Source organism: Gastrolobium bilobum, unplaced genomic scaffold (genome assembly GCF_033153095.1).
Source record: "Gastrolobium bilobum isolate Gb01-03AN ecotype WA unplaced genomic scaffold, APGP_CSIRO_Gbil_v1 utg131588, whole genome shotgun sequence".
NCBI classification, from domain to species: domain Eukaryota; kingdom Viridiplantae; phylum Streptophyta; class Magnoliopsida; order Fabales; family Fabaceae; genus Gastrolobium; species Gastrolobium bilobum.
Window position 1 is genome coordinate 25,015 of NW_026897844.1, and position 13,528 is coordinate 38,542.

The 13,528-nt window shown below is 37.1% G+C and overlaps 3 protein-coding genes and 1 non-coding gene across 4 annotated transcripts; 2 read left to right on the forward strand and 2 right to left on the reverse strand.

Annotated features, from left to right (window-relative positions):
- Nucleotides 1–45: 45 nt before the first annotated feature.
- Nucleotides 46–1,777, forward strand: LOC133310796 (protein COFACTOR ASSEMBLY OF COMPLEX C SUBUNIT B CCB1, chloroplastic). Its single transcript, XM_061511781.1, has 4 exons — nt 46–390; nt 505–626; nt 1,040–1,192; nt 1,325–1,777. The coding sequence occupies exons 1-4, from the start codon at nt 61–63 to the stop codon at nt 1,509–1,511; spliced, it is 792 nt and encodes a 263-aa protein (XP_061367765.1). The 5' UTR covers nt 46–60; the 3' UTR covers nt 1,512–1,777.
- A 62-nt stretch (nt 1,778–1,839) lies between these two features.
- LOC133310794 (cytochrome b-c1 complex subunit Rieske-4, mitochondrial-like) lies at nt 1,840–4,354 on the reverse strand. The gene is made up of 2 exons (XM_061511780.1): nt 4,101–4,354; nt 1,840–2,711 (listed from the first exon to the last, which is right to left on the reverse strand). The coding sequence occupies exons 1-2, from the start codon at nt 4,270–4,272 to the stop codon at nt 2,068–2,070; spliced, it is 816 nt and encodes a 271-aa protein (XP_061367764.1). The 5' UTR covers nt 4,273–4,354; the 3' UTR covers nt 1,840–2,067.
- A 6,074-nt stretch (nt 4,355–10,428) lies between these two features.
- On the reverse strand, nt 10,429–10,534 carry LOC133310799 (small nucleolar RNA R71). The gene has a single exon (XR_009751495.1). It is a non-coding gene; the product is annotated as a small nucleolar RNA R71 (small nucleolar RNA).
- Nucleotides 10,535–11,462: 928 nt separating this feature from the next.
- Nucleotides 11,463–12,698, forward strand: LOC133310798 (uncharacterized). The gene has a single exon (XM_061511786.1). It carries the CDS (start codon nt 11,463–11,465, stop codon nt 12,696–12,698), a length of 1,236 nt encoding a protein of 411 aa, XP_061367770.1.
- Nucleotides 12,699–13,528: the final 830 nt, after the last annotated feature.

Here is a 13,528-nt window from a genome sequence, read left to right on the forward strand (position 1 = left end):
TATATAAATGCTAAACCCAACTCAGATAACAATCCACCCTATCCGTTCTCTGCAACAACAATGGCAGCTAAGATGTTATTATCACCACATACACACTCTCTTTGTTCTCTTTCATTTCATGCCAAGACCCACCAAGTACAACCTTGGTTGGGGTGGCAGCAACACCCTCCAAGACCAAAGAAGCTTCATGTGTCCCTTCATGACCCTTCATCATCATCTTCAGTTGTTGCCGACTACATCATCCACCAACAACAACTAAACCCTTATTCTTTGGTGTTGCTTGCAGAAAGTGTCGGTTACTCTTTGGCCAGTTATTATACTTCTCTGGGTCTCTTTGTTATATCTGTGCCTGGCCTTTGGTCCCTCATCAAACGTTCGGTCAAATCCAAAGTAATTCTTTCTCACTCTTTATATTTTTATATGTTTACATCCTTTTTTGGTTAATTGTTGTTGTTGTTGTTGTTGTTGTTAATGTCTGATATGATTGGTTGAAAAAAAAAATAGATTGTGAAGAAGACTTTTATAGGGGAAGGTGAAAAGAAGGCACCAAATGTGGTTGCAGGGGAGATACTATCATTCTTCACTCGTAACAACTTTGCAGTGACAGATAGAGGAGAAACAATCACGTAAGTTAGCATAACATTCTCCTCAGTTTCAATCTCAGCAATTTAATTGTTCATTCTTGCTTTCTTATGCCTTTTCTTTGCATGTCTAGTGGCTAGAGCACAATGAAATAAATTTGGCTTCCATTTATGAAACATGTTTGGCAGCAGGAGTAACATTTAACCATTGATGAAATCAGCAGTTTGGAAATTACTAATTTAATCATTCTTTTTATTGGGTAAGAAACTACTAATCTACATTAGATATTCTAACGTATACTAAAGCCAATCTCTAATATTGTAAGAGATGGTTTAAGAAGAAACAATGCGTAAGAACCATTTTCTTTTTATGCCCTTCTTATGACTTTTTGCTTTTTAATCATTAATTTGAATGAAGGTAGACATCTAATACAAGTTTTCGTGGTTCTTCTTTGAAGGTTTGAAGGAATGATGGTTCCCAGCAGGGGCCAAGCAGCACTATTAACTTTCTGCACTTGCATCAGCCTGGCAAGTGTGGCTCTTGTGCTTACCATAACCATCCCGGATGTTGGCAATAACTGGTTTTGGATTACCATCTTAAGTCCATTGGCGTAAGTGAAAACTTTGACAATTTACATTATTATTATTAATATTATTATTATTATTTGGAGTTTAGAGTGAATGTACATAGTCCAGAGAGTGTACTAATATCTAGATTACTGATGCTTTGGGAATTTACTCAGAGGCGCTTATTACTGGAATCGAGCATCAAGAAAGGAGCAGATTAAGGTGAAACTGATGGTTGAAGAAAATGGGACCTTATCAGAGATCATCGTTCAAGGTGATGACCAACAAGTCGAGCAAATGAGAAAGGAACTCAAGTTTAGTGAAAAGGGCATGGTTTATGTTAAAGGCGTCTTCGAAAGATGACACATTTCAGGAAGACAGCAGAACGGAATGTAAAGAAATCATCGACTGGACCTATAAAAAAGGCCCCAGCTGGAACAAATGTGGTGAACCAGTATGAACAACCAGCCAGCTGACACACTTGAGTATCGCCTCAGACACACCAATTTAGTTAACTAAAATAATTATGATTCTATCTGTTAAAGAAGTATGTTATATATAGCATGTTTAGTGACTAGTTTAATTTGTTGAATACACGACACAACACAATGTCGTACGCATAAGCAAAACGCCTATTTGCTGAGCAGATTTCCAAATGATGCACACGATATGAAAAATAAAATAAAATACAATAAGCCTTGAATCATCAGATTTTTAACATTCATATGACTACCAAAAAGCCGGGCGATTATTGATAAAAGTCTCGTCAACAGTGACTTGAATTTCCGAATGACATAAACACTTGTCAAAGATAACAAATAAGGACTCTATGGCCAAAAATGTCCATTACGCATTTCAACATTATCCAATAAATCAAAAAAATTGTAGGCTCATTCCGCTAGGGCGCAACCCGAGGTTTTCAACCAATCATCAACTTGTTTTCTTCCAAGAAGGTGTAAGTTGGTACCTCCAGATTGTATGGTGCTGGTCCCTTCCTAATTCTGCCAGAAATATCATAATGGGAACCATGGCATGGGCAAAACCATCCACCGTAGTCACCAGCGTTCGGCAAGGGAATGCAACCCAAATGGGTGCAAACCCCAATCACAATGAGCCATTCTGGGTTCTTGACTCTCTCTGAATCCTGCTGGGGATCACGAAGGGATCCAACATCAACACTGTTTGCCAGCTGAATATCATCATCTGTTCTGCGCCTGATGAATACTGGCTTTCCACGCCACTTAACAGTCACAGTAGTGCCTGGCTCAATGCTGGAGAGATCAACTTCAAGTGAAGCCAGAGCAAGAACATCCTTACTTGCTGACATGCTGAGCACAAACTTGAGGATAAGGAGACGGACTAGAGAGGCATAAACAAACCTACCACCTGTTAGGGCAAAGTAGACAAATGCCTTCTTGCTTGGGTCACCAGGAGGAAATCGTTCATGGTTGTGTTCATCATATACAATCTTAGAAGAAGGGTTCTTAACAGCTGCAACAGTTGCTGATATTTCAGGAATAAGGCTGTTCTCTTTTGTGTGGAACAGTGTTTCAGTAGCAAAACCTGGACGAAATCAATCGAATCAATTACTGGAGTTACGTTTAGTTGGCTTAAAATAATAAATCAATCAAAGAAAAAGCAAGCCTCAAACGAACAGAAGAACCAAAGAATCAAACACACACAATTCAAAAAGAACAAAACTAAATCTGAGTAACATAATATCCATTTACAAATTATTTACCTATAAAATTTCAACAAGCCCACCTACCAGAATAGATAAACCTTGCTATGAATCAGATTAGTTATAAATTATTGAACTAGTGATACAAAAGGGAGATAAATCATAAAGATGGCACAAATAGATACTATAGGACGTACAAATACAACAATCATAATAATTGTCAAGCCCCCTCAAAATATGTTTTGTGTCCATCCAACTAAACAGCTTTAATAGCTATTTACATAATTTTCCAACTTTTTCAAAGCACTTATTTCCTTGCAGTCAGCATCAAAAGCGAAAAACACTCCCCTTCATGATTTCACCCAAATCGTTTTATATATAGCAATGAAACTTTACCAATTAGTAGTACCACAATAGAAGAATACAAACAGCTAGGCAGTAACTTCTTTGACATGTTAGTTTATATACATACTACTATAAAAAAGAGAGATCCATCGCTTGTGTCTTTCATACATTCCCTAAATTCACAACACTACGCTTTGTTTTACAATACTTTATTTTGGTAGATTTGTTTTACAATACTTCAACTTCAATAGAGTAAAAAACTGTCTACTACCACAGATGCCCCTTCAAGTTTTGATATACTCTAACATCGAACAACAACTAAACTTTAATCATAAAAGCACAACAACTTAAACTTCCATCAGAATGAAAGAATATACCAGAGACAGAACATTTAGCAACAAGTAGTTCAATGACTGATAATGGGAGACAAGAGCACATATAAATTAAAACCAAAATCCACCCCAAAAATAAAAGAAGAACGACTCCGATTCACAATTCCAAGAGGAAAATAAGAGAACGATTCCCACGCCATCTTCTATCCTTCTTCCAACACCCCCCAAAAAAAAAAACTTCAAAATCTGGAACTATCATCCAAAGCGAATGCTTGATCTTAAAATAAGATTGCAATGACGAACCGAAACGCTTCCCAAAGCTAAAAGCTCAAATCTCACCAAAACCAATCAACGTTTTAGGTAAATCAACCACTAATACATCGATTTCATAAAAAATTTACCTTCAAACATAACCACAAATATCCAAAACAAACAAAGCATCCAATCAAGGGTATAAGTCGTTACATGTGATGCAGATAAGAACCCTAAGAGCCAATGAATCGAACGCACCAAACAAAAAACAAAAGCGAAACGAATCGTTTCGAACTCAATTTTAATCAAAATTATGAAATGGGGGCGACGGGAAACCCTAACCTCTGAAGGGAAGAAAGAATTCAGGACGGAGCGAAAACGGGTCGGATCCACGTTCCTCGGAAGAAGATGACGGTGCGACGGGGCTCCGAGAGAGGATAGCGGAGGCGGCGTGGTTGACCCTGAATGGAGTGGAGGAGAGAGAATGAAGCCTCTTAGCTGCAACCCTCAACATCTTCTTCTTCTTCTTCTTCTTCTACTGTTTTTCTCTTTGCCTGCTATTAAGCCTCTTCTACAAAACAACGCAAGAATTTCGCGAAAGGGGCAACAAAAAAAAAAATTTGCGTCTTAACTCTCTGATTTGGTCAGTGAACGACGTCGGCTTGCGATTTGTGTTTGGCAGGCCACGCTACGGTCCAAGGCCCATCTTTGAATTTTACACGGCCCAAAGTTCAAACGAGACATTTAACATAGGAAGGTTCACTTATGATATTTTAGGGGAAAATAACATGAGATAATTTTAGATATTTTAAGGATTTTACTTTTCTCTTGTATCATGAATTTTATCAAAATATACTGTATTTTTTTTTTCTAAAATCCCAAAATGATATCATTTTAGTGTTGTATTAATCTCAATATTTTTATCTGGTAAAAACTGTTAACAAATTCCAAAAGAAAAAAAAGTTGTTAAGCATGACTTGATTGCAACACTATAAAAGCATATCTCCTTTTCCAAGATAATCTTTTCAAGAGCATATGTTTTATTTTTAAGTTAAAGTTAGAAATAAAAACTTAAAATAAAATGAAAATTATTTGGTTATTATATAATATTTTTTATTTAAAAATTACTTTAAAACTCAAATTAAAAATAAGGTATTTGGTAAAGTAATTTCAATTTCTTTTCTAAAAACTGATGTACATCTATTCATTAAAAAGAAGGGGAAATCTTTTTCTTATAGATAAGTTATTTTATGGTAGGGAAACAAAATAATAAGAGTGACCTATAAATGATTGGAGAGAAAAAAAAATAAATGTGGGACCCACTTTTGTTATGTGTGTGTAGAAAGATGAATTATCTCATGTTGAATGAGATAAATATAACACTTAAAAAAAACTCTGAACTTTTATAAAAAAATTTTGGCTAAATCCTTGAGCTTAAAAAAAAAGGGAAAAGTTCACCAATGCCATTGTGGTTTACTTCAGAATCACTTATGTCCCTGGGGTTTTTTTTTATCACATATGCCCCTGTGGTTTGTAAAAGGGTATGTTTTTTTATCACTTATACCCCTGTGGTTTCTTATTTTTTACCAAGCACATGGACATATGTGATAGAAAAAAGACCACAGGACATAAATGATTCTGAAGCAAACCAGGAACATAGGTGAACTTTTCCCAAAAAAAAAAATCGAGTATTTAATAGTTTCATGGTATCATAGCTTCAACAATGGGGCTCACTACTTTCGCACACTTTATTCCAAAATACATAGAAGTAGCAGGCACTACATGTAAATCATGGCTTCAAGTTTTTATTCATGGAGCTGGCGTAATCCATCAACAAAAGATGCAAAGCAAGGGAATTTTTTTTTTTTTTAATACAAAAGCAAGGGAATTACTCAGAAGAACTTCTCAACTAGGAACAACAAGAATATCATCTCTTGTTATCTTGGCTCTTAGTTTTGATGACATAAGCACTCCCCATAAGAATTGTGGGTTGTAAGTATTCATATCAAGTTCAGCACAAACTGAAGGACTTTTTGCATCATAAACTCGAGCTATGATCAAACATATCAAAGCAAAACAGAAAGGTATCAAGAAGGAATCATCAATTACTACTTTCCTTCTCTAGATCAAAATCATGCATTTGCTTCTGTTGGAGCACCTACTAGTGCTGAAGACCAAATTGAGATAATCTTTGATTGCTTGAATGAAGATAATGATTCTTTTGTTACCTCTATCATATCAAGGTCTGATGACTCTAATCCACATACAAAGTGTCTGAAATTGATGCAGGCATTGATCGTGGCTCAAGAAGAAAGATTAGATAGGCATAGAAAACATCATAATGGTGATTGGTGATCAGTAAGTTTCATAAACCAATGTAGCTCACATGAGCTTCTCTCAGACCTTAGTTTAAGAATATGTTATGGACATGATAAAGGCCCACATTCTAGAAGGCTCAAATAGGGCTAACAGCTAAGAGAGAACTAAGGAAATATTCTTTAATTATACTAATCCTACTATGACAGTAATGGGTCAACAATTGTACCCCTAATACTAATACTCCTAAAAGCCCCAGAAGTTCACTTATGCGATGTAATCCATCTATAAATAAGGGGTTAAGCCAATAAGGTATACATTATAAACCCTGTCTCTTAGCTTGTCATTGTGCACACATCTACTATGTCATTTGTATTATTGTGCACAGTGATCCACTGATCTTTAGGATACCTTCCCCATAGATACTTAAGAGAGAGAAGGCAAACAGATTCTATATTAATATATCAATATATGATTGGACATTTTGATCTATAAGATTGTAATAGGATAGAATGTACAATCCTGAATTTTGCTCAAGAAATCATGACAGAGGAAGAAACCCCGGAAATTTTAAAAAGGGTTATTATGCTGGTAGAGGAGATCAAGGCAATGAACGGCAACTGTGGCAGAATTGGAAAAAAGAGACATCTTGAAATAATAACAAGCCAGGTTCATGACCTCAATGTCAAGTTTGGGGCATGTTTTGGCATCAAACTTGGTATTGTCAGTATTGGTTTGATCAATAGTATACTACTATTGTTGCTAATCAACCACCTCTAAATCAAAGCTCGTATGCACAATTCTAAGTTCTTCGTGTAAGCAATGTTATCCAACTCAGAGATTGTTGAATGTAGACTGGTATCCAGATTCGGGGGGCAACTAATCACCTCACTATAGAAGTTGGAAACTTGATTACAAAGTTGCCTTATGACTTATGAGAGATCTAATTGGGTTCAAATGAGAAATAATTGAAGTTTGAGAATTAATCACATTGGACATTCTATTTTTCATTCTAGTCCACAATCTTTCACTCTTCCTAATCTTCTTTATGTTCCCCATATCAAAAAAATCTGAATAATGTATCAAAATTTGCTAAACATAACTTGTGTTTTTTGAGTTTTACCCTGGATGTCCTTTTGTCAAATCCCAAGCTATCGAGGAGGTAATCCTTTTAGAAAGGCTTAAAGATGGCTAATACGCATTTGAGAATATTAGACCTTCTCTAAATCATTTTCCAGCACAGCAAATCCCTTTAATGCATGTGGCCATGCCTCATCTTTTCCAATAATAATTTTCAGCTATAGCATATCATGTTAGTTCATCCGGCTACAAAATTTTCCACTTTGTACTTCAATCATGTAAAACTTCTATTCATATTAATAAATTATCCGTTGTCTGTGTATCTTGTTCAATGGGAAAATCCCACAAACATCCTGATAAGTCTCTTAATTGAGACTTAGAACATATGGATTATATTGAAAATGAAGGGAAATGAATTGATTTTTTGAATAATATATCCCAACTTTGTGTGAATTGTCTTGTGTTGGTTAAAAATGTCAATGGGCTGATTTCTTTTGTGTTTTAGGCCCAATTGGTTATGATTCTCTATGCAAAAAGACTAAAGGAAAACTGGGCCATTATTTTGCTGATCAGAAGCCCAAAAATGAGGAAAGAAAGAAAAGACAAATCAGAAAGAAGAAAAGAAAAGAAGACAAGAAGAGAATGGGCCAGGAAATTTAATCCATCAGCGGCCCAAAGAAGGAAAGAAAAAAAAAAATTGAAAAGAAGAAAAGAAAGAGGAGCAAAAAGGGACAGATCAGAATCGTAAGAGATAGATCAGAAACAAAGAAAGAAGAGAAAAAAAACCCTAGCTCTCAAAACCGTCCAAGAAAACCCCTTTCCATCTAGACCTTCATCTCAACCGTTCCTTCCAGATTCCCCTCACCGAAACACCTTCTGATTTTCACTCAAGACACAGAACCCTAACCCTCCATCACGATTCCATTCTTGAATCGAACCAACCCACACAAGACCTAATCGATTTTTGGTTCAATACAGAAATATCCAAAAGAGTTGATGAGCTGGAGATCGTTAGTGACTGGAGCTGCTTTTGGAGTGTGTTGCTGAATCGTGCAAGGGACACCCACGATCGATGGGAGCAAGGAGCGTACGTTTGGGAGAGCTGATTTTGGAGCAGCTATAAGAAAGGGACAAAGGGAATTTTGTAGGACATTCTCTTCCTACCTCTCTTCTCTTCGCTGATTTTATTTATCTGCTCATTGGGAATATTTTTAGTTTTTCTGTCTTTATTTGTAGTATTTTTATTTTGTAAATTTTATGAGCACTGTGGTCAGGACTATCGGCTGTTGATAGTTCCTGAGTTTTTTTATTTCCAGTACATTTTAAAGTTTCTGTTTTCATTATGAACACTTGTTGTATTTTAGCTCATCAACCTGTGGTGATGAGCTAATTTTTCTGAGAGTTGGGTTGGATAAAGTACCCAGAACTCACTGTTAGTAGATGATGGTTTAATGTTTACAGGGTTGTTTTTCAGCTTGTTTACTGTGCATGTTTATTTCTGAGTTTGTTATGTGATGATCACACATAGTCAGCTCTTAGTGGTGTGAGAGTATTGGGAAATAACTCACACTAGACCCCACTGAGAGCACATGGAAAGTTGAGAGAAAAATCTCTCTCAATGGGTATGGCTTCAGGGATGGAGTTACCCCCATGTAACTTGTGAAAATGGTGTCTCAAAGTCCTAAGCCAACAGTGACATAGAGATATGCCAACTGTTGTCAGTGGAAGAAAATTGATGTTGGGAAACAACAATTACTCTAGTATTTTCGTTAAGCTGAAAGCATTTTCTGTTTTATATTAAAGCATCCTAATGACGTTTGAGTGAAGGGGAAATTGAAAACTCAACTCACTTCTAAACTCTGTTTTAAAACCAATTTATGTCACTTGTTATTTTCATTCAAATCTGAAATTATTTTTCTGTTTTAAAATTTAAAAGAAAATCATTAAAAACAAATTAGTTTGCAAGTCTTTCAAGTAAGTAATTTTTTAGGCAGTAGTTAAAGATCCTTCACCAACTAAAATCACTGTTTTAAGAAGAGAAAATTTCCACAAAAACATTTTCAGTACACTAGTTGAGAATAGTAGTAGCATTTAATTTAATTTTTTATTTTTAGTTCTTTTAGCAATTACCAATTTATTTCAAGTTAGAACGCAAAGATCCTTGTGGGAACGATAACTGGGACTCACAAAAGCCCTATATTACTTGTTGTCGCGTATACTTGCGCGCATTACTTGCACAACTGTTAGCAAGGCAACAAGTTTTTGACATCGTTGCCGGGGATCGAGGCGTACATGATCAGATTTCTTTGTGTGATTGCTATTTCTGAATTGCTTATTTTTGCTGTTTTTAGTTTAGCTTAATTTGAATTCTGTTTCAGGTGTGTTACTGTAGTTCGTGAATATTAATAGCTTAAAACTTTGTTCTGTTCATATTCTGTTTTTATTTTATTTTATGTCATTTAAATTTTTTTTTTTAGTCTAATAGTTCGTAGTTGTTATTTTATTTCATAATTTTGTAGTTACAGTTTTATTTTAATTATCAGTCTCACTCTGTTAGTGAGACTGCCTTATAAAGCTGTAAAGCTGTGAACTGTCTTGGGACTTTTCTGTTTGCAGGTTCTTGTTTGTTTATTTTTTTGCTTGTTTTGCATAAAAATTGGTTAGTAATCTAGGTGTTTTAGCTAAGTCAGGTTTACCTGTATTAGTTAAAAAGGGTGCATGAGTGCAACTCCACACCCGTTCATAGAATCATTTGACCCAGAACCTGAGAGGACCTTTAGAGTTAGGAGAAGAGCCCAAAGGCAAATCCCAATCCCAAATTTGGAAGAGATGGAAAATGTAGGAAATGGAAATGGGAATGAGGACGAAATACAAAGGATACAAAACCCACCTGTCATAAATAACAATGATAGGTCCATGATGGACTTCATCATACCTGTGTTCGATGAGTTAGATCCAAGCATAGCTCAACCTGTGAATGGAGTGCCCTTTAAGCTAGAACCAGTGATGTTCACCATGCTCCAAAACATGGGGTAGTTCCATGGGTTGTTAATGGAAGACCCACACAAGCACCTTAGAAATTTCATAGAAGTGGCCAACACTTTTAGGAATCCCAACATCTCGGATGATGTGCTAAGATTGAAGCTTTTCCCTCCTTCACTGGCTGACAAAGCCAAAGAGTGGTTGAACTCCCTTCCATCCAACTCCATAACCAACTGGCACACCCTTGCTGAGAAATTCATCATGAAATTTTTCCCCTCCAATAAGATAGTGCAAACTAGAGGTGATATTGCTAACTTCATGCCGAGGGATGGTGAGACATTAGTGGATGTGTGGGAGAGGTACAAGAACCTTCTTAAGCAATGCCCCAACCATGGTTTTCCCTATTAGGCAGTGCTACAAACCCTTTACAATGGCCTGAATACTCAAAATAGGGCCTTGGCAGATTCTGTTGCTAATGGCATGTTTATGACTATGTCATTTAACCAAGCTTATGAGTTGTTAGAACAAATGACTCAAAATTATGCCTAATGGCCTGAAGAGAGAAACCAGCCAAGGAGAGTGGCTGGTTTACATGAGATAGACCCTGTAACAGCCCTTTCAGCCAAGTTTGATGCATTGTCCAATTTAGTGAGAACCCAAGGACAAACCATTGAGGCAAGATTGTCCCAACCCCAAGTTTCTGTACCTACACCTCAAATACCTGTGACCCAACCTCAAGTTAACGCAATAAACACAAGTGTAACTTGTGTTTGCTGTGGTGGGCCCCATTTGTATGATAGCTTCCCATCCAACCCAGAATCTGTGTTTTATGTGGGAAACCAAAATAATTTTTTCACTAATTTTAATCAAGGATGGAGGCAGAATCAACAGCCCCAATTTTTCCAAGGGCAAGGGCAGCAAGCTAGCCCTTCAAATGCCCAAACCAAACCACCTTTTCCCTCCCAAAATTACCAACAACCTTCAAGGTAGCAACATTTTGCTCAGCCTAGTGAGCTACCTATTGCTCCACCATCTTCCTTAGAAACTTTGTTGAGGGAATATTTGGCTAAAAATGAGACCAAGCAAAACAGTTTGGAAGTTGTTGTTCAAAGTATTCCAGCATCCTTGAGTAACATAGAATCCCAACTAGGCCATTTAGCAAACACTATGAATACCCGACCCCCTGGTACCTTGCCTAGTAACACTGAAGAGCCTAGGAGAAATAAAGAGCAATGCAATATGATAGAGCTTAGAAATGGCAGATCTGTAAATCAGCCATAAGCTGTGGTTAGACCTTCCACATTAAAAAAAAGAGAAGAGGAGAACATGCAGAAAGAAAAAGATGCAAATTCTGAACCTGTTCAGAATTCTGTTGTTCATAACAGCCCCCAAGGGGCTGCGCATAGTGACCCCTTGCTCATTCTGGTTGAACCAGACAATCAGCCCCCTATAGACGAGCCTTTAGGGAATAATTCCATGGAAAAATCCACTCCAAGGGTTTCGGCCCCTGAGCCAAATAGTGAGACACCTGCTGCCTCAAAAAGACCTCCACCACCCTTCCCTCAAAGGTTACAAAAACATAAGCAAGACACTCAATTTAGGAAATTTCTAGACCTCCTAAAACAGTTGCATGTCAACATTCCATTTGTGGATGCATTAGAACAAATTCCCACTTATGTGAAATTCATGAAAGAAATTCTTTCAAGGAAAAGGAGGCTAGAAGAGTTTGAGACTGTGGCTCTTACACAAGAGAGCAGTCAATATCTTCTTAGTAAGATACCTCCTAAATTAGGAGACCCAGGAAGTTTTACAATTCCATGTACCATAGGAGACCACTACATAGGCAGAGCATTGTGTGATTTAGGTGCTAGTATCAACTTAATGCCTTTGAGTGTGTACAAAAAGCTGAAAGTAGGAGAGCCTAATCCCACCACTGTCACTTTACAGTTGGCTGATAGGTCCTTAGTTTATCCGGAAGGGAAAGTGGAGAATGTCTTGGTGAAGGTAGATAAATTCATTCTACCTGCTGACTTTATTATTTTGGACTATGAGGAAGACCGAGAGGTGCCTATAATTTTAGGAAGGACTTTCTTAACCACTGGTGGGGCTGTGATAGATGTTAAGGAGGGTGAGTTGGCTATGAATGTGAATGGTGAACAAGTAAAATTTAATATTTTGAAAGCTATGAAATACCCAAGAGACATAGAGGAGTGTTCTAGGCTAGATATCATTGACTGTGTAGTCAAAGACAAATTTTTGCATGAGTCTGCATTGGACTCTTTACAAATTTCTGGTTTTAAGGGTCTTGAAATCAGTCAAACTGATTCAGAGGAAGTGGTTAAATGGTTAAATTCCAGATCTGATGTGGTTTGGAAAAATAAAAATTTTGAGTCGTTAGAATTGGCCAAGAGAGGGTTAAAAATTCTCAAACCCTCAATTGAAGAGCCCCTTGTGTTAGAGCTCAAGCCTCTGCCTAATCACCTTAGGTATGCTTACTTAGGAGAACAAGACACCTTGCCTGTTATAGTATCCAACCTGCTCACTGTGTTAGAGGAAGAATAGTTGCTGACTGTTTTAAAAAAATTTAAGAGAGCTATAGGTTGGTCTTTGGCAAACATAAAAGGAATTAACCCTTCCTAATGCACACATAAAATCCTTTTTACTGACCCAACCAGCAGCTCTAGAGAGCAGCAAAGAAGGCTTAACCCAATCATGAAAGAGGTAGTAAAAAAGGAAATTATTAAGTGGCTGGATGCTGGGATCATATATCCAGTTTCTGACAATAACTGGGTCAGCCCAGTACAGTGTGTCCTTAAGAAGGGTGGGATCACTGTTGTGAAAAATGAAAAAAAAGAACTAATACTCACTAGGACTGTCACTGGTTGGAGGATTTGTATGGACTACAGAAAGCTCAACAAAGCCACTAGGAATGATCATTTTCCTTTGCCTTTTATTGATCAGATGTTAGATAGATTGGCTGGTAAGGAATATTACTGTTTTCTAGATGGCTATTCAGGGTACAATCAAATAGCCTTAGCCCCTGAGGACCAGCCAAAGACCACTTTTACTTGTCCCTATGGCATCTTTGCCTTTAGGAGAATGCCCTTTGGGCTGTGCAATGCACCAGCCACCTTTCAAAGGTGCATGATGGCTATCTTTACTGACATGATAGAACAATTTGTGGAAGTCTTCATGGATGACTTCATTGTCTTTGGGGACTTTATGAGGAGTGCCTAGGAAATTTGGGAAAAGTCCTTGAAAGATGTGAGGAGACCAATCTAGTCCTAAATTGGGAGAAGTGCCATTTTATGGTGAAAGAGAAAAATTGCCACCCCCTGTTAACTTAAAGGGGATAAGGTCTTTCCTTGGTCATGCAGGTTTTTATAGGAGGT

What these genes read in the sequence shown, in the direction of transcription:
- LOC133310796 (XM_061511781.1), top strand. Translation starts at nt 61, where the DNA reads ATGGCAGCTAAGATGTTATTATCACCACATACACACTCTCTTTGTTCT. An exon ending in AACGTTCGGTCAAATCCAAA is followed by an intron (nt 391 to 504) that starts GTAATTCTTTCT and finishes AAAAAAAAATAG; the next exon opens with ATTGTGAAGAAGACTTTTAT. An exon ending in ACCATCTTAAGTCCATTGGC is followed by an intron (nt 1,193 to 1,324) that starts GTAAGTGAAAAC and finishes GAATTTACTCAG; the next exon opens with AGGCGCTTATTACTGGAATC.
- LOC133310794 (XM_061511780.1), bottom strand. Translation starts at nt 4,272, where the DNA reads ATGTTGAGGGTTGCAGCTAAGAGGCTTCATTCTCTCTCCTCCACTCCA. An exon ending in ATTCTTTCTTCCCTTCAGAG is followed by an intron (nt 2,712 to 4,100) that starts GTTAGGGTTTCC and finishes GATTTCGTCCAG; the next exon opens with GTTTTGCTACTGAAACACTG.
- LOC133310798 (XM_061511786.1), top strand. Translation starts at nt 11,463, where the DNA reads ATGCAGAAAGAAAAAGATGCAAATTCTGAACCTGTTCAGAATTCTGTT.